This window comes from Ammodytes marinus, assembly GCF_949987685.1.
Source record: "Ammodytes marinus genome assembly, chromosome: 5".
Classification (NCBI taxonomy): domain Eukaryota; kingdom Metazoa; phylum Chordata; class Actinopteri; order Uranoscopiformes; family Ammodytidae; genus Ammodytes; species Ammodytes marinus.
In genome coordinates this window covers 88,898-108,300 of record NC_137234.1, presented here as the reverse complement: position 1 = coordinate 108,300, position 19,403 = coordinate 88,898, and the positions used below count along the sequence as shown (strand labels likewise).

Here is a 19,403-nt window from a genome sequence, read left to right as displayed (position 1 = left end):
CCAAAAAAAAAAACGCCCTGAAATACTAAATTATTTAGAGGAACCTGGAACCAAACGTAAGACTAGAATATGTCTGTAAACCAAACTGTGGGCCCTGCTGCTGTAAACAACAACAGTGAAACAGTAACTTTTCAGGAAGCTTTCTAACTTCAAACAGTGTTCCAGGGATCACATTTTCCTGTGAGGAAAGTTTGTTTATTCAGTTATGAGAATAAACCTTAGAAAATGTTTCACTTCTCTGACACACCCAGAGTTACACAGTGACCCTTTAACCCTGCTCTTGTATTAGTGAAATGGAAGAAAGGATTAATATATTAGTAATAATGAGTCTGTGATAGATTTATAATTCTATATTTTTATGCTCAGACTGACACTGTGTTTGGGACACACGGTGACATTATGAATCATTAAAGGTGCTCCAAGGAACTTTCAGTTTGTGTTAATTCTAGCGCCCCCCTTTGGACTAAAATGTGTGCTGTTGTTCCTGGGTGAGCGTACCCATGACAAAGGCATTAAGAAAAACTTTATAAAAATAGCATTCTTTGCACTGATGGTCTCGTTTGTTGTTACATGTAATTTATGATCATCAGAGGAAAAATTAGACTGTTTCAGAAATATTTAAAAGTTCCCCGTAGCACCTTTAATAATATTTTGTATATTCAGATTCCTGTGTGTAAGTCACTCATTATGAATAAAGTTATGACACATATTTCAGTCTAATTAGATTTTTTTATATAATTTATTTGTATATATTTATTTATTAGACATATTTCAGATCTAGAGCCTAGGCTGTTGTATGTATTATAGATATTTTAATTAAATTAAATTAATTTAACTGTTTTTAATATTTACAGGGAGAAGCCGCTTTATTGTTATTTTATTTTAAATCATTTAATTTTTATTTATTTATTACTTTATTTTATTTCTGCAGGGAGAGGCCGCTGTCCGTCCCATACCGCAGTCCGCGCATGCGCAGTGGCAGCTGAACTCTCGGAAGTTTGCTGTGATTTAGCCGAGTAGCTAGCAGCACTAACTCGCTCCGCCGCATTAAAACTTGGTTTAACGCGATAAAAACGTTATTTTAACCGGAAATCTTCCCCTCCTAGTGGCCCCGCCAGGACTACCGATGGATTCAAACCGTTTCTTAACGTTTAAACGTCGCGAACAGACGCGAAAAACACGTTAGACAGAAGTTGTGATTATTGTTTTGGCGCTCGGCTCTGCGGCTAGCTGTTAGCTGCTATCTGGGGCTCCGCCGCGTTCACCGAGACATCTCAGCTGGTTCATCCCGGAGAGGAGACGCGAAGGCCGGCGTCAGAAGGCCCGCAGGTCCGTAAGGGCTGGAGCATCTGGACACTTTGTTTCATCCACTGACTGCGCTGCGTAAGTTACACACAGCCTGATGGTTATAATAGTAATTAGCTTCACTGCTAATTAGCTGCAATCTGTGCTAGCTTATCCACCCACCAGACAGGTTAGCTTAGCTTCAGGAAAAGTTGCTGCTGCCATTTCAACATCAGGCTAGCTTACCACAAGCTAACCACTCACTCACTGACGCTGAGGAAGTTAGAAAAACTTTTACAACTTAGTTAACTCCCTGGCTAAGTCAGTTAGCGGGTGATTGGGTTAACGTGCGGCGTAACGTGTTGACTGCGTGTGTGTGAAGGGGCTACACAAAGCGTAAAAGAATCGATCAGTCAAATAAGTTGTTTATTGTTTGCATCGCCACTGGTTAAAGGACAGCTAACCCCCTCACCCTAACCCCCTCACCTTAAAGGACAGCTAACCCCCTCACCCTAACCCCCTCACCCTAACCCCCTCACCCTAACCCCCTCACCTTAAAGGACAGCTAACCCCCTCACCCTAAAGGACAGCTAACCCCCTCACCCTAAAGGACAGCTAACCCCCTCACCCTAACCCCCTCACCCTAAAGGACAGTCAACCCCCTCACCCTAAAGGACAGTCAACCCCCTCACCCTAACCCCCTCACCTTAAAGGACAGCTAACCCCCTCACCCTAACCCCCTCACCCTAACCCCCTCACCTTAAAGGACAGTCAACCCCCTCACCTTAAAGGACAGCTAACCCCCTCACCCTAACCCCCTCACCTTAAAGGACAGTCAACCCCCTCACCCTAACCCCCTCACCTTAAAGGACAGTTAACCCCCTCACCCTAAAGGACAGCTAACCCCCTCACCCTAACCCCCTCACCTTAAAGGACAGTCAACCCCCTCACCCTAACCCCCTCACCTTAAAGTACAGCTAACCCCCTCACCCTAACCCCCTCACCTTAAAGTACAGCTAACCCCCTCACCCCCTCACCTTAAAGTACAGCTAACCCCCTCACCCTAACCCCCTCACCTTAAAGTACAGCTAACCCCCTCACCCTAACCCCCTCACCTTAAAGTACAGCTAACCCCCTCACCCTAACCCCCTCACCTTAAAGTACAGCTAACCCCCTCACCCTAACCCCCTCACCCTAAAGGACAGCTAACCCCCTCACCCTAAAGGACAGCTCATACCTTTAGTCGTTAACTTGTATCAGTCTTATAATAATAATGATGATAAACTTAATCTGTAAACAAGGTTAACAGAGTGGGGGGGTCAAACAGTGTGAATCAGTTGTTTATTGTCCGGATCGCCACTGGTTGAGGTAGACAGACAGGTAGACAGACAGACAGACAGACAGACAGGTAGACAGACAGGTAGACAGACAGATAGACAGACAGACAGCTAATACCTCAGTAAATGCTTAATAAACATACACTAAGCATGAACTAACTGGTTTGTTTAGTTTGTCAGTTAACGAAGCAGTAACTAACCTTAGATAATGATGCTTTGTATATTGTGTTTGTATTGTTGTTGTTGTTTCTCGACATCATTGCAAATGAGGGTCAATATCTCGGGTATAAATAAAGGTTAATAGATACTGAGTCTTATATTAGGGTTAGTGTACGGCTGACTACAGATGGATCTATACTAGACAGGTTAACAGCCCATACCCTTATAGCTTTTAAGGTTTTTATGTAATAAATATTCATAATGTAGTTACTTGCCAATAACTTGTAAGTTAAATGTGTGTGTGTCGATGCCAATAACGTAATTTAATATGTGAACCGACAACATAGAGACAATTGGACCATGAGGGTTAGGGTTAACCTAGTCCTGGAACATGTCTGAGCAATTTGTTGTTTTCAAGTTGATGTGAAAGATTTTTTTATTTTGATCACATTTTTATTAGTTTATAACGTCCAAACAACAACAACAATGAAGACATGAGACAGACGTACAACCCACAGGACTTGCAGACAAATCAAACGTTATAACAGGGCCCTATGAAATCCGTTTTATTTTTTTCCAAATTCCGTTTTATTTTTTCACAAATTCCGTTTTTTCCGTTTTAATCTCATGATTTCCGTTTTTTTTACAATTAACACTCATTTCGTCATCATAACGAGTGTCTAATTATTGCGAACAAATAATATTCTAACAATTTAATCAGATATAAGGCTAAATTTAAAATACATCACAACATTGCACTGTTTTTAGTGCTTAAAAAAAAATAAAAAACAGATTTGCTGGGTAGCTAGGCTATATAAGAAAATAAAGCCATTAATTGTGTGCTTCAAGTGAAGCATTAAATATTTTTTTTTACATAAATAATAAAGTCCTTATAAACTTTTCAAGAAGCTGGACTAGAGTGAATATTGGACAGGCTTTATAAGTCCATGGCTTTTACCTGTGGGACAGCCCTTCACCCAACAGCGGGCTGCAACACCAACCTACAGTCTATTGTGCGACAGAGAGCTAGTTATCATTAGCATCAGCGTTAGCCGACATCACGGCAACAGCGGAATAATGTAACACTACAGGTAGGTTACACTACATGAAAACAACGGGCTGTAGACGCTAGTTATAATTGCGTGTAGGAAACATTGTTGAGACTGGAATGTCGTACCGAAGCGGCCGTTCCATAATACAACACTCCCTTTAGCAATGGCTGAATATAAGACCTCCCTGTGCTGTGTATCTGCGGGAGCGAGTGGTATTAATAACTTATAACAGTAAACGTTTAACATGATTACGTGCCTTTTAGATGCTTTAATCATATGCCGAATGTATAAACAGACCATATTATTAACAATAGGTTAAGTTATGTACATGCCAGAGTTACGTATATGGATAAATTAATAAGTAAACATTGAATAGACAGATTTGTGAAAGGGGTTTGGCGCCGTGTGTTACATTACCGTTACTGCAGCCAGGCTCTACTTTTCACGGCAGTAGTTTGGTCTTTAGATGTCGCCAAACCATAATTCCTCCCTAGTTCTGCTTTAATTTCAACCGTGTTGTTTCCCTTTGCCTTGGAAATTGAATTTCACCAAAATAATGGCGAATTCCGTGACATTCCGTGTTAACAAGCAGATTCCGTTTTTATTGCCCGATTCCGTGATTCCGTCCGCGTTTTCGTTATCGCGGAAATCATAGGGCCCTATTATAATAATAATTTAACACTTTCTGCGGCATCAGCTGAAATATTCAAGGTCTTTGGTGTTTCACCATGTTGAGAATGGCCAGAAATGTTGAATGTTTTTTGGAGATTCTCAACGTTTTGTTTTCTTGACACTTGAACCAAAATTGTTCTACAGACGAAAACAAAACCTTCACATGAATTCTAAGTGTCCGGGCGCCACACACACTATACTGTGTGAGTCTAGATTATTGGCAAACAGTTGTTATGTTATGGGCTGCTACATGAATACTACAGTTGACTGGTGATGTAAATAAGTGTAACTTAAATTGTGATGAACCTTTAGTGTTTCTCTCAGTGTGTATTCTGTGATGTTGTATGTGTAATAATAACTGTGTGTGTGTGTGTGTGTGTGTGTGTGTGTGTGTGTGTGTGTGTGTGTGTGTGTGTGTGTGTGTGTGTGTGTGTGTGTGTGTGTGTGTGTGTGTGTGTGTGTGTGTGTGTGTGTGTGTGTGTGTGTGTGTGTGTGTGTGTGTGTGTGTGTGTGTGTGTGTGTGTGTGTGTGTGTGTGTGTGTGTGTGTGTGTGTGTGTGTGTGGATCAGCTGTTGATGTCCAGACCAGAATGAACGTCCCTCAGAGTCTGAGGATGGAAGCAGAGACACAGGAGGCAGAATCTAGGTAAGACCTGTCTGTCTGTTTACCAATCTGTTTATCTGTCTGTCTGTCTATCCATCTATATTGAGTATTTTTTCAAAAGCCGGGACATTTTAAATGTGTGTCTATTCATGATGCCTAAGTACAACTATAAACATCTTGACTTTGTGTCCCTCTCTCTCAGGCGTCAGATGTTGTTCTGAGGAACCATGGGTAGCTGCTTAAGCTGTCCACAGAAAGACTCCACCCCAGACGACCATCACAGCAAGTTCAAGGTACAGCACGTTAGCCCGTGCCGTGTTTTAAGGTTTTAAACTGCTAACGGTCACGTCTGATAGTATAATTCAACTGCCGCGGCTGGCAGTTGATGTCGGGAGCAACAGGAGGAGAAACATTGTCCGCTCTGTTCAGAGCCCGCGAGGACACAAACCTCTGCAGTTTTCAGAGGTGTGTGTGAGTAGACATCAACATAACGTCGGCTTCCTGGCACACATGAACAGTCCCCTAGGACGTGGTCGCGCGTACAACCGCACGCACGCACGCACGCACACACAGCGTACTGTAATCAAGTTGTATTTAAGAATGCACAACCTATAGATTGACCAAATAAATGCCATTCTATAGCCTATATTTCTATAGCCTATATATCTATAGCCTATATATCTATAGCCTATATTTGTCCAAAGACATAGTAAAGAGACAGACCAATTGAATTATGGTGTGGTAGGTAGGCCTATATATTTTAGTTTGATTTAAATTTACTTTCAGTATTAAAACCATCATTTTGATTTTCAATTAATAAACATACTAATTTTAAATGTACATATCCACCTCCTGTCCTTTATCTTTCCGTTCATACAACAATATACAGAGAAAATTTGAATTTTCGAAAGGTAAAATTAATCGTGATTGATCCACAGAATCCTGTGATTAATCTGATTAAAAATGTTAATCGTTTGACAGCCCTAATATTAACCTGTCTGTCTCTCTGTGTATATATATATGAACCTGTCTGTCTCTAGTAGGCCTTTCACACCGCCGCAAAATCGGAGCTAGTTCTGGGCTTGTTCGGAGTTAGAGCCAGTGTTTTGGTTTCACACCGCCAGAGAGCCTGCTCCGGGCCGTAAAAACCGGGGGAACTCATACCCCAGGATTGAGCAGGGTTTGATAAGAACTGCTTGCGCGAACGGTTGGGGGAGGGATTATCCTGACCAACCAGAGCAACTCAAACCTCATGCCCGCCATATTTAAAAACACCGCTACTACGAGACGTAAACATAACATAATTACCGAACGTAGCGATCAAATTGACCGGCGAGAATACGCTGTATGGGTCCTGTTTGCTTAAGAAAGCAAAGCGAGAGCCAACAAGTGTAAAAATAAGACGTATTCGCCGCTGTTGTTGTGCTTAAAGCTAGCGGTAGCTTTAGCGTTAGCCACAAGAGCAGCGGCGTCGGGTGACGTACACACACGTTTACAGTGACGTCATGACGTTGCTCTCTTGCCGGCTCCATGGCTGTCTCCGGTCGATGTGAAACCAACCGGTTCATAACTGGGATAAGGCTGTAACCAGTTTTGAACTGACCCCAACACCAGCCTGGAACTGACTCTTGGTTCATTTTGGTGTGAAAGGCCTATAGGTGATAAATGTGGATGATGATGGGCGGGAGCTTGGTTCTGGCGTCATGGAGCTGACTAACCCTAACCTGTCTATCTCTCTCTGTCTATGTTAACCTGTTCAGGTGATAAACGTGGATGATGATGGGCGGGAGCTTGGTTCTCTCTCTAACCCTAACCCGGTGTATGTTACCCTGTGTGTCTCTAACCTATATAAACCTGTCTGTCTCTTTCTGTCTGTCTCTCTAGGTGATAAACGTGGATGATGATGGGCGGGAGCTTGGTTCGGGCGTCATGGAGCTCACGGACTCTGAGTTGTTGCTACACACACATCGCCGTGACGACGTGCGCTGGCCGTACCTCTGTCTGCGTCGCTATGGATACGACTCCAACCTCTTCTCCTTCGAGAGCGGGAGACGCTGTCAGACAGGACAAGGTACCTGTCCGGCTGTCTGTCCGTCTGTCTGTCTGTCTGTCTGTCTCTCTGTCTGTCTGTCTGTCTGTCTGTCTGTCTGTCTGTCTGTCTGTCTGTCTGTCTGTCTGTCTGTCTGTCTGTCTGTCTGTGGGTCTGCCAGACTGGACAAGGTACCTGTCTGTCTCTCTGTCTGTCTGTCTGTGTGTCTGTCTGTCTGTCTGTCTGTCAGTCAATGGGTCTGTCTGTCAATGGGTCTGTATGTCCCTCTGTCTGTGGGTCTGCCTGTCTGTGGGTCTGTCTGTCTGCCTGTCTGTCTGTCCCTCTGCCTGTCTGTGGGTCTGTCTGTCTGCCTGTCTGTCTGTCCCTCTGTCTGTCTGTGGGTCTGCCAGACTGGACAAGGTACCTGTCTGTCTGTCTGTCTGTCTGTCCCTCTGTCTGTCTGTCTGTCTGTCTGTCTGTCTGTCTGTCTGTCTGTCTGTCCCTCTGTCTGTCTGTCAGTCAATGGGTCTGTCTGTCTGTCTGTCAGTCAATGGGTCTGTCTGTCAATGGGTCTGTATGTCCCTCTGTCTGTGGGTCTGCCTGTCTGTGGGTCTGTCTGTCCCTCTGTCTGTCTGTCTGTCTGTCTGTCTGTGGGTCTGCTAGACAGGACAAGGTACCTGTCTGTGGGTCTGTGAGTCGATTCTACTGAGAAAATTCCTTGTCGGGGCAGCCCTCCAGCCTAGGCTCTGTAAACTGGTATGTTGCTAGCTACAGTGGGCCCTTTTAACTGTGTCTGTCTGTGTGTCTGTCTGTGTGTCTGTCTGTCTGTGTGTCTGTCTGTCTGTGTGTCTGTCTGTCTGTCTGTCTGTCTGTCTGTCTGTCTGTCTGTCTGTCTGTCTGTCTGTCTGTCTGTCTGTCTGTGTTCTTCAGGGATCTTTGCGTTTAAGTGCTCGCGTGCGGAGGAGATCTTCAACATGCTGCAGGAGGTGATGCACAGTCACAGCATCAGTGTGGTGGAGGAGCCAGTCATGGAGCCAGCACACACTCCTGCTGGTGAGGACATACACACGGGGACATACACACGGGGACGCACACACACACGGGGACGCACACACACAGAGACACACAGGGACATACACACACACACACACAAACACACAGGGACACACAGACAGACACACACACATACACACAGGGACACACAGACAGACACACACACATACACACAGGGACACACACACACAAACACACAGGGACACACACACACAAACACACAGGGACACACACTCACACAAACACACAGGGACACACAGACAGACATACACACAAACACACAGGGACATACAGGGACACACACACAGGGACACATACACACAGGAACACACACACACACACACACGGGGACATACATACACACACACACACCCCCACACACACAGGGACACTCACTCACACACACCCACACACAGGGACACACAGGGAAAGACACACACACACACAGGGACACACACACACACACACAGGGAAAGACACACACCCCCTGCTCCCCTAACCCATTAACCTGTCTCTCTCTCTGTAGCTCTGGGTTACTCTGTCCCCTCTGTGGTTCCTAACGGTCTCACCCGCCTGCCCTCTGTGGGAGAGGCTCCATCCCACCCCTCCTCACGCCACCCCTCTGTAGCCAGCACACGCCTCCCCTCGCTGGGGGAAGAATCAACACATCCCCTGCTACTCACGGAGGATACCTCCAGGGACAGAGACAGCCTGCCTGTGCCACATGTCAGTATACTGTCTGTGTGTTACTGTGTACTCTGTGTGTGTGTGTGTGTGTGTCGTCTATGTGTTTTTGTCTATGTGTGTGTGTGTGCGTGCGTGTATGTTTGTGTGCGTGTCTGCTGTGTGTGTTACTGTGTGTCTGTTAGGGGTGGGAATCTCTTGGCACCTTTCGATTCGGATTCAGAGGTCAACGATTCGATTCAGAATCGATTATTAATGCATCCGATGAATTATTTTTTTACGTACATACCCATGTGTGATTTTCAAAAATATATTTATATACACATCTGAGTTTGCTACTCAGTTTGCTAATCACTTCCTACTTGTGTGATGATCATTTAAGACTAACAACAGATGAATTGCCTTCTCTAATATTGTATTAAGAGAAAAGCTTTTCTTGTCACAAATATGACTTTCTATGACCAGTGCAATAATCAATGCAGCTTTCAACACAATATGGAAGTATGTAAAAACTAAACCGATTCAGTTTAATTTTCTTTCTACTCTTGTGAATCATGTTTCTATAGGATTTCTATTCTATTATTTTCTATGTCATTTCAACACATTGTACAAAAGGTTTGGCTTGGAATTCAGCTCTCATACAAAAACGTAAACAGACACAAAGCCAGTGCAGGTCATATGGGTTTGCTGCTCTCTGCCCTTTTGTCGCCACTTTTAACAACTCACACTTGTGTGGTGTGAATGCGCAGTGACGCAGGAAATACTAATATTTAAGAATGGAATTTATATATAAAAAAAAAATATGAAATTCCGATTATTAACTTTTATGAATCGATTCGGAATCGTTCGAGAGAGAATCGCGATGCATCGGAGAATCGATAATTTTTCCCACCCCTAGTGTCTGTCTGTCTGTGTTTTACTGTGTGTGTCTGTCTGTCTGTCTGTGTTTTACTGTGTGTGTGTGTGTGTGTGCGCGCATATCGGCTGTGTGTGTGGGTGTCTGTTACTGTCTGTCTGTCTGTCTGTGTTATGATGTAATCTATAATAGTAACACCTCCCCCTCCCTCTCTCACAGACCCATACCTATGTGAACACTACGGGTCTGATGGATGACCAGCCCAGCCCTGCTCCTCCCGTCTCCCCGTTAGAGAGCCCTGTGTCCCCCCTCTGCCCCCCCACACCGCCTGACCCCCCGCCCAGGCTCCGACCGGACCCCCCCAACCCCCCACCGCTGCCACAGACAGCCACACACACACCGCCGGAGCCCACCGTGCAGCTGGAGGCACAGGGGGCGCGCTTCGTACTAGGGCCAACGCCCGTTCAGAGCAGGGTGAGTAGGTCAGGGTGAGTAGGTCAGGGTGTGTGAGAGTGTGTGTGTGTGTGTGTGTGTGTGTGTGTGTGTGTGTGTGTGTGTGTGTGTGTGTGTGTGTGTGTGTGTGTGTGTGTGTGTGTGTGTGTGTGTGTGTGTGTGTGTGTGTGTGTGTGTGTGTGTGTGTGTGTGTGTGTGTGTGTGTGTGTGTGTCTCTCTAACCCTTACCTGAAAGCATAACATAAAAAATATGATGGTCTTGTTTGCTGTTCAAGTCATTTCTGATCATCAGAGGAAAAATTAGACTGTTATTGACAGAAATATTTCAAAGTTCCCTGAGACACTTTATATCTGGTGTTCTATTTCATTCATTCCTACTTCCCACCAGAGGCAGCGCTTTGGCTGGATGTTCCATCACGCGCAGCTCCAGTATTTATACCAACAAAGTCACGTGACACCTCGGTGACCCGGGTATATCTAGATGGGTTCCTACTATGTTCTCACTATGTGGTATTTGAGCCGTGTTGCACCGTGGCACGGTAGCTCTCAGCCCGGTTGCATAGGCTACTCCATTTGCTCTCTTTATTACCAGAAGTCTGTGGTATTTGAGCCGTGTTGCACCAGTCCTCGTCTGCTCTCGCCTAAAGCTCGGTTGCTTTAATCGGTGCGTACTGTCATCGGCTCGACAGTGGGCGGCTCAGCTTTTCCTAAAGTCATCACTGTTACTTTTAGGGGTGTGGCTCTCACCTGACGCCCGGAGAGTAGGATACTAATTCATTTAGCCTAGCCTACTTGTTTGTTGACATGTTAAGCAACCATAATTGTGTGGCCTACATGGGCTCCTTCAGACGGAGGATAGCCATGACCAGTGCCCTGCAAGTCTCGGGGTAGAAGTAGATAACCCATGGACTGTAGTTTCATGCCTCAGGCACTGAGGTTTGCTAGGTAGAAGCTCTCCTACAAAACCTCCAACCAGCTCATGGTACCAGCTCATGGTACCAGCTCATGGTACCAGCTGCGATGGGTAACCTTACTGCTGTGCATCCTTCTTACCCTTCATTGATGAGTACGCGTCGTTCTGGTAGAAACCATCCAGCCTCTGGCATCCATCATTCATAGAACCGTTGTCTGATACCTTTTCTATATAGATATATATGATAATGAACCCTTTCCTCATGTGATATTACTGTATGAACCCTTTCCTCTGTCCCTCTCATGTGATATTGCTTTATTAACCCTTTAACCCTCTAACCCTTATTAACCCTTTCCTCTGTGTCTCTGCAGAGGCAGATGGAGAAAGAGAAGAAGACCAAGGTGTCAGAGCTTCAGGAGACCAACGGCCATTTAGAACCTGAGCCGGCAACGCCCCTTCTGTCCAACGGCTCCCACAGCACACACACTCACACACACACACAGCCAGGCAGCACACACACACACACACAGCCAGGCAGCACACACACACACCCGGCCACGCCGTCTCAGCAGAACGTTAATAACTCGGCCCAGAGACGCACTGCGCTGCTGGACTATGAGAACCTCCCGGCCCTCCCTCCGGTCTGGGAGAGCCGTAAGCCCAGCGGCGAGGAGGAGGAGCTTAACCTGAGGCCGCCATCTCTAAACGGCTACAACCACAGCTCTACGCACCACAGCTCTACGCAGGGCCCTCTGACACACCACAGTACGCACGGCGGTCACCACGGCGGTCACCACGGCCCGCTGACCGGCTCATACCCGCTGTCGGCGGCCGCCATCGAGTCGTCTCATAACTACGTGAACACAGAGAACGTTAGCGTAGCCCCGCTTAGCGCCTGCAGGCCGGACACCGCGCGGCGTCGCACAGAGGGGCCCACCATCTTTAACTTCGACTTCAGACGGACACCAGGCCTCACGGAGCCGCCCAAGACCCTCAACTACATCGAGGTTTGTTACCTGGTCATTCATATGGTTCAGCCTTGTTACCAGCACACTAGGCGCCTGCCCTGTTTTATTTAGGTTATGAATGAAAGATTTATTTTAAATATGCAACAACAATACAATATTAAAAATGCATCAACAGGAGTCAGCACTAGTGACTCCTGCACTGATAAGGCCTCCAAGCACTCTATAAAGGTTCCCATGTTAAAGGTGGAGTCAGTGATTCTGGAGAACACTTGTCTAAATCATATACCTATCTATCCATCCATTCATCCACCCACCCACACATCCCTCCCTCCCTCCCTCCCTCCCTCCCTCCCTCCCTCTCTCCCTCCCTCCCTCCCTCCCTCCCTCCCTCCCTCTCTCCCTCCCTCCCTCCCTCTCTCCCTCCCTCCCTCCCTCCCTCTCTCCCTCCCTCCCTCCCTCTCTCCCTCTCTCCCTCCCTCTCTCCCTCCCTCCCTCCCTCCCTCCCTCCCTCCCTCCCTCCCTCCCTCCCTCTCTCTCTCTGTCCACCCATCTAACCCCATGTTATCCCTCTCATTTAACCAGGTGGAGATGGACCAATACAGTTCTAGTAAAGGTGCGTCAGATGGCAGTAACCCCCACACCCCGCGCACCCCCTCCTCCCCGCTGCCCCCCACCACTCCAACGCGCCGCACAGAGCTGTACGCGCTGATCGACATCGAGAGGACCAACGCCATGAGCAGTCTGCAGCGCCACCGGCCCCGAGACGACGGGACCGCCCGCAAGACACGACACAACAGCACCGAGCTGCCCACCAAGAGCACTGCGTGAACCAGCCAGCAGACTGTGTGTGTGTGTGTGTGTGTGTGTGTGTGTGTGTGTGTGTGTGTGTGTGTGTGTGTGTGTGTGTGTGTGTGTGTGTGTGTGTGTGTGTGTGTGAGAACCAACCGGGAATGCACACATACTGAAGACTGTGTGTGTGTGTGTTTACCAACCAGCACGCATACTGAGGACTCTGCTAAGGGGAGCTGGGGGTGTGTGTGTGTGTGTGATAGCAGGTGTGTGAGTGAGAGCGTGCGTGTGTGTGTGAGAGAAAGAGAGTGAAAACCGCCAATAACACCAATACAAATGGACTCTGCTATGAGGAGCTATGGACTGTGTGTGTGTGTGTGTGTGTGTGAGTGAGACTGGCTGTGTGTGTGTGTGTGAGACTGTGTGTGTGTGTTAAAGCGCCCAGCAGACACACACACACTGAGATGAACTTGGTACTACAGCAGTGTATTGCTGGTGATATTATACCTCTGGACTGCATTCCGCTCGATGGTACACACCAGTATTAACTGAAGCATTCCATATTAAGCCTTTTCCTATGACATCACTGAGACGCTGCTGTCGCCCAGTGATGACCTCACAGTGTCTAAAGCTGACATCATCATGGTACCACACGTTATATTGTTTCTGAACATGTACAGTAGATTCTCTGGCACAATAAACGTCTGTTATGTTTTTATTTGTAACTCGCTGGACAAGCTGCTTTCCTTCTCTGAAACTGTGTGTTAATGTCTGTCTGTCTGTATGTCTGTGTGTGTGTTCTGTGTTAATGTGTGTGTCTTAGTGTCTGTCTGTATGTGTGTTAATGTGTGTGTGTTAGTGTCTGTCTGTATGTGTGTCTGTCTGTATGTATGTGTTTGTCTTAGTGTCTGTCTGTATGTGTGTGTGTGTCTGAGTGTGTGTGTTAGTGTCTGTTAATGTGTGGTTCTGTGTGTGTGTTAGTGTGTGTCTGTCTGTGTGTTTGTGTCTGAGTGTGTGTGTTAATGTGTGGTTCTGTGTGTGTGTTAGTGTGTGTCTGTGTGTTAGTGTGTGTGTTAATGTGTGGTTCTGTGTTTGGGTAATTTGCTGTTTTCATTTCTAGTTGATGTTGAAGTTTAGGTTTCTCTTCTAAACTGAAGGTAACGGTCTGTAGAGCCGTTTTGGTTCCAGAGTCACAACAATTCTATTTTTTTTTGTGTGAAAATTAAGATCTTGTTGGAAAATTCCTGATTGCGATTGTGGCCACTTTGGAAGATGTGCAGAAATATGTTTCACTAGAACCTGAATCGGTTAATGTTTAAAATGCCACATCACACCTGACCCTGAACCACCCTGCGTTCTAAAGTACAGAAGACATTTAGTCTTTCTACTACATACTAAAGTACAGAAGAGATTTAGGGAGAGAAATAAAAATCAGATAAGGAAGATTTATTTTCATTTTGTCGAGAAATGTCAAGAATAAAGACGAATACTGCAACATGCTATTGGAGTTTGAGGGACATCTAGGTATTTTCAGGATACTACAATTGACGTGCATGTATTGGGACATCCTAAATCTGTTTCTGGCGTACTAAACAGTAGAGAAGTACGGGGATTGGAACGCAGGGTCAGTCAAAGTTTAAAATGCCACAGCACACGTCTGTATCGGTGAGGAAGAGCAATGGAGTGCAGAGCGAGCACCCAGGATGGACCCAGGATGGACCCAGGATGGACCCAGGAACAGCTGGCCAACACAAGCCCTGCGTTCCAAATCTCCTCTTTCTGTTTTCCATCCTACATACTTCATCTGACCATAAACAGTATCTAGTTAGGATGCAGTATGCTACACTTGGGACATATATTAACTTTTATATTTCACATGGCTCCTTGATCTTGCCTCTTGCTTTTATATCCGTCTCATCGCTGGTTGTTTTCATATGGAGGCTCCGTCAATGTGACGTGACTTCAGGTGTGCACTGGATTATGGGTCAGAATCGCCTAAATAGGATGCTGTTTTCAACACTAAAAATCTCGGCCGTAACCAGTAAACATCCGAGTATTTTTAACCATACTAAATTTGGCCACAAGAATCGGGACATCCTTTTATGATCAGATGTAGTATGTAGAATAGAAAAAAGAGTATGAGATTTGGAACGGGTAGATCTTTGTCTTGCAAACTGAATAGCAGGGAGGGATGGGGACTGGAAGACACACACACACACACACACACACACACACACACACACACACACACACACACACACACACACACACACACACACACACACACACACAGAGGGAGGGATGGGGACTGGAACACACACACAGGGAGGGATGGGGACTCAAACACACACACACACACACACACAGGGAGGGATGGGGACTGGAACACACACACAGGGAGGGATGGGGACTGGAACACACACACACACACACACAGGGAGGGATGGGGACTCAAACACACACACACACAGGGAGGGATGGGGACTCAAACACACACACACACACACAGGGAGGGATGGGGACTGGAACACACACACACACACACACACACAGAGGGAGGGATGGGGACTGGACACGCACAGGGAGGGATGGGGACTGGAACACACACACACACACACACACACACAGGGAGGGATGGGGACTGGACACGCACACACAGAGAGGGAGGGATGGGGACTGGAACACACACACACAGAGAGGGAGGGATGGGTACTGGAACACACACAGGGAGGGATGGGGACTGGAACACACACAGGGAGGGATGGGGACTGGAACACACACAGGGAGGGATGGGGACTGGAACACACACACAGGGAGGGATGGGGACTGGAACACACACACACACAGGGAGGGATGGGGACTGGAACACAGGGTTATAGCAGCTGATCAGAGTTTGTTTACGTGATTGATCTAAAAGTATAAATTATTTAACAAACATAATAATCATCAGGGAAATAAATATATTTTTATATTTCAGTCTGAGAGGAGCAGAGACAGACAGGTTGGTTCAGAGGAGAGACAGAGACAGACAGACAGGTTCAGAGGGCCAGAGACAGACAGGTTGGTTCAGAGGAGAACACAGTTCCAGGGAATCACGTTATTAATATGTTTGTAAACCAAACTGTGGGCCCAGCTGCTGTAAACAACAGTGAAACAGTAACTTTTCAGGAAGCTTTCTAACTTCAAACAGTGTTCCAGGGATCACATTTTCCTGTGAGGAAAGTTTGTTTATTCAGTTATGGAGAATATACCTTAGAAAATGTTTCACTTCTCTGACACACCCAAAGCTACACACTGCTCCTTTAACATACAAAGCGTTAATACAGGGAACATAAAGTTAATGTTTTGAATGAATGAATTAAATCTTTATTTTGAAACGATTAATTAATAAAAGAATAAAAAGGAAAAACAAACGCTAAGTTCAACAACATGAGAATGAGAGTATAAATAATATTGAGTTGTCAAAGATGTGTCTAAATGTGTTGTGGGATATTAAGGTATTTATTGTGGGTTGTTCCAGGAGTCAGGGCCACTGAAGCTAAAATACATTTTACTGAATCATATAAACCACATTTAAGGATCAAATTAAAAATCTACTTCAACTTATGAACGGGGCTGAGTAAATCGTTTCGAGTAAAGCAGTATTTCGCTTTATGAATACATAGCCTATTACCTCATGGATTTACAGTCTGTGTGTGCGTGTGTGCAGAGCCGGCCCAAGCCTTCAGGGGGCCCTAAGCGAAACATGATTAGGGGGCCCCTCTCCAATGTTAGTGCTGCTGAAACTATAGATCTTTGTTAAATATCATTCACACACCCAGTGTTTTCCGCTAGTGCCTCCACTGTGCAGCTGTGTGAAAATATTAGACAGCCGAGATTCAGACCCTCCTAGGGGAGTCCGGGGGTATGTCCCCCCGGGAGATTTTTTTAACCTTTTTAAAGTGAAATGCATGAATCTGGTGCACTTTGAGAGGAAAATTAAGAGGCTAAATCTGAGAAATTGTGTGAACAAATAATTTGGAGACACTGGGTCAGATGAATTAGAAGCTATTGAAGAAGGACACATGGACTTTCCATAAAAATATTAATATAGTAAGGCGTCCCCCTCCCGGGCCGGGCCCAGCAGCAGACCCGGGTTCGATTCCCACCCGCGGTCGTTCTCTGCATGTCACTCCCCTCTCTGCCCCATTTCACCTCTGTCTCTCTGCACTATCAATAAAGCATAAAAATGCCCAAAAAATATCTTAAAAAAAAAAAAAATTATATATATTAATATAAAATAAAATATTATGGAGGGTCCTCTGGGTTGGGCTTGGAGCTCTTTTTCTTTTACGGGACATATTTCTCTGTAATATAGTGAATGCATTTAAATGCAGTGTGAGGAACGAAGCAGAAGAACTCTGTTATCCAGCTACTGTATCTTTTTTTCCACAGACAAGGCTGACATAGGCTATAGACTATACACAGTGCATGGGCAACTGAGGGCAGCCCCATTTCCAATTGTTTTTAAATAAACTCAATACACACTGTGCATGGATGTGAACGTGACATGATCAGATAATTTCGGATTTCCTCCCAGATGAACTGACATTTTTAGGCTATTAATTATCTAGACCAAAAAATTTTATTCCTTTTTTTGTATGATAACTCACATTTGCATAATATGATGTTAATATCAAACACACAAACTAAAAAAAAAATATATATATATTTTTTTTTGGAGGGGGCCCCCCAGGCAGTCGAGGGCCCTAAGCGGCCGCTTAGTTCGCTTATGCCTCGGGCCGGCTCTGCGTGTGTGTGTTGAGTGAGTCAGAGTATTTCGCTTTATGAATATCAAATTTCCCCAGTAAAATAAACCAGTTGCGCGCTCCTGTCTCTGGTTTGAAAGGAGCGTCACTACGTGCTGACCTCACAGTATTACGCGCTGACGTCAGAGCACCACGCAGAGGGAGAAGATGGCGGCGGTGTTGGAGCGCAGCTTTCTGGAGGTTTGCGGCTTCGAGCGGGAAACCGTTCTCCGTGTGCGCGAGGTCCCGGTGAACTTAGGTAAGACACGTCATCACACCGGGAGCTACCGGAACAGCCCGTGACCCTACCGGCTCCGGGCTCCGTAGCGTCAGCCGTTACTAACAGAATGAGCGGGAGGGCTAATGACAGCTAACGGTTAGCCTGACAGCGTGCTGCGTGATACAAACACACACAGTCAGTCAGTCAGTCACTAACACACACACACACACACACACACACACACACACACACACACACACACACACACACACACACACACACACACACACACACACACACACACACACACACACACACACACACACAGTCAGTCACTAACACACACACTGTCAGTCACTAACACACACACACACACAGTCAGTCACAAACACAAACCCTCTTACCATTTATAATGACCTAACCCCTTAGGTCCATATGAGTTTCATCCTCCTTCACCTCAGACTTACAGGGTAACGGGGGTTCAATTCACGCACCTGTGGGGTGAACGAGCAGACACTTTAGTATCTCTCTCTCTCACACACACACACACACACACACACACACACAGACACACACTGAGACATTCACACTCACACACACACACACACACACACACACACACACACACACACACACACACACACACACACACACAGACACTGTGCTGATTAAAGGCAGAATTCTGTTTAAAAACTACATTATCTTTGTTAGTTATTCATTGTCTGAAATGAACAAGGCTTCTTTCGACATGTCTTCCTGGGGGACTGCGTGTTATTATTAAAGGTGCAGTCAGTGATTCTGGAGAACGCTTGTTGTAAACAAAGGGGCCTCCGTAGCTAGCTGTCTGTCTGTCTGTCTGTCTGTCTGTCTGTCTCTCTCTCTCTCTCTCTCTCTCTCTCTTTCTCTCTCTCTCTCTCTGCGTAGCTAACCTATGTATTATCACACACACACTAACATGACCCCTTTGAGGACAGAAGACTTTTAATCGTCAGCCTGAGCTGCATGTATCAAACTGTAGTTTTGCACCTGTGTGTTTTCTACCATAATTCTTCATTCATCTCTCATACTGGCAGAACTAGTAGGCTGTACTGTTATCTATGATAACATGTCCCAACTAGGGTGTGTGTGTCTGTCCGTCCGTCTGTCTGTCTCTCTCTCTCTTTAACCCTCTCTCTCTCTCCCCAGGCCTGTCCCCTCTTCCTGTCTGTCTCTCTTTAACCTGTCTGTGTATTTCTGTCTCTCTCCCTAACCTGTCTGTCCCCTCTCCCTGTCTCTCTCTCTAACCCTGTGTGGCTCAGTGTGTGTGTGTGTGTGTGTGTGTGTGTGTGTGTGTGTGTGTGTGTGTGTGTGTGTGTGTGTGTGTGTGTGTGTGTGTGTGTGTGTGTGTGTGTGTGTGTGTGTGTGTGTGTGTGTGTGTGTGTGTGTGTGTGTGTGTGTGTATGTATGTCTAACCCTGTGTATTAGGGGTCACTCACACTAGGGCCGCGGCCCCGTGCCAAAGCTCATTTGCATACTAAAGTCTAGAACCAGGGTTCGACATAACG

General features: G+C 46.0%; 3 protein-coding genes across 3 annotated transcripts in view; all 3 read left to right on the top strand.

Annotated features, from left to right (window-relative positions):
- Positions 1 to 1,374, top strand: part of LOC307251111 (receptor-type tyrosine-protein phosphatase beta-like) — a gene marked incomplete at its 3' end in the record, with an annotated part of 33,510 nt that extends 32,136 nt beyond the window's left edge. The window contains exon 36 of the mRNA XM_080028432.1: positions 1,231 to 1,374. Coding sequence (XP_079884558.1) covers positions 1,231 to 1,374 — 144 coding nt within the window. The remainder of the gene's footprint in view (positions 1 to 1,230) is intronic.
- LOC307250314 (fibroblast growth factor receptor substrate 2-like) lies at positions 1,015 to 13,571 on the top strand. Its single transcript, XM_080027360.1, has 9 exons — positions 1,015 to 1,383; positions 5,074 to 5,149; positions 5,310 to 5,400; positions 6,992 to 7,178; positions 8,067 to 8,189; positions 8,716 to 8,915; positions 9,949 to 10,203; positions 11,467 to 12,102; positions 12,646 to 13,571. Exons 3-9 carry the CDS (start codon positions 5,335 to 5,337, stop codon positions 12,889 to 12,891), a joined length of 1,713 nt encoding a protein of 570 aa, XP_079883486.1. The 5' UTR covers positions 1,015 to 1,383; positions 5,074 to 5,149; positions 5,310 to 5,334; the 3' UTR covers positions 12,892 to 13,571.
- A 4,226-nt stretch (positions 13,572 to 17,797) lies between these two features.
- nup160 (nucleoporin 160) overlaps positions 17,798 to 19,403 on the top strand; it is a 37,672-nt gene continuing 36,066 nt past the window's right edge. Inside the window, 1 exon segment of the mRNA XM_080028431.1 lies at positions 17,798 to 17,898. Coding sequence (XP_079884557.1) covers positions 17,808 to 17,898 — 91 coding nt within the window. The 5' untranslated portion in view covers positions 17,798 to 17,807.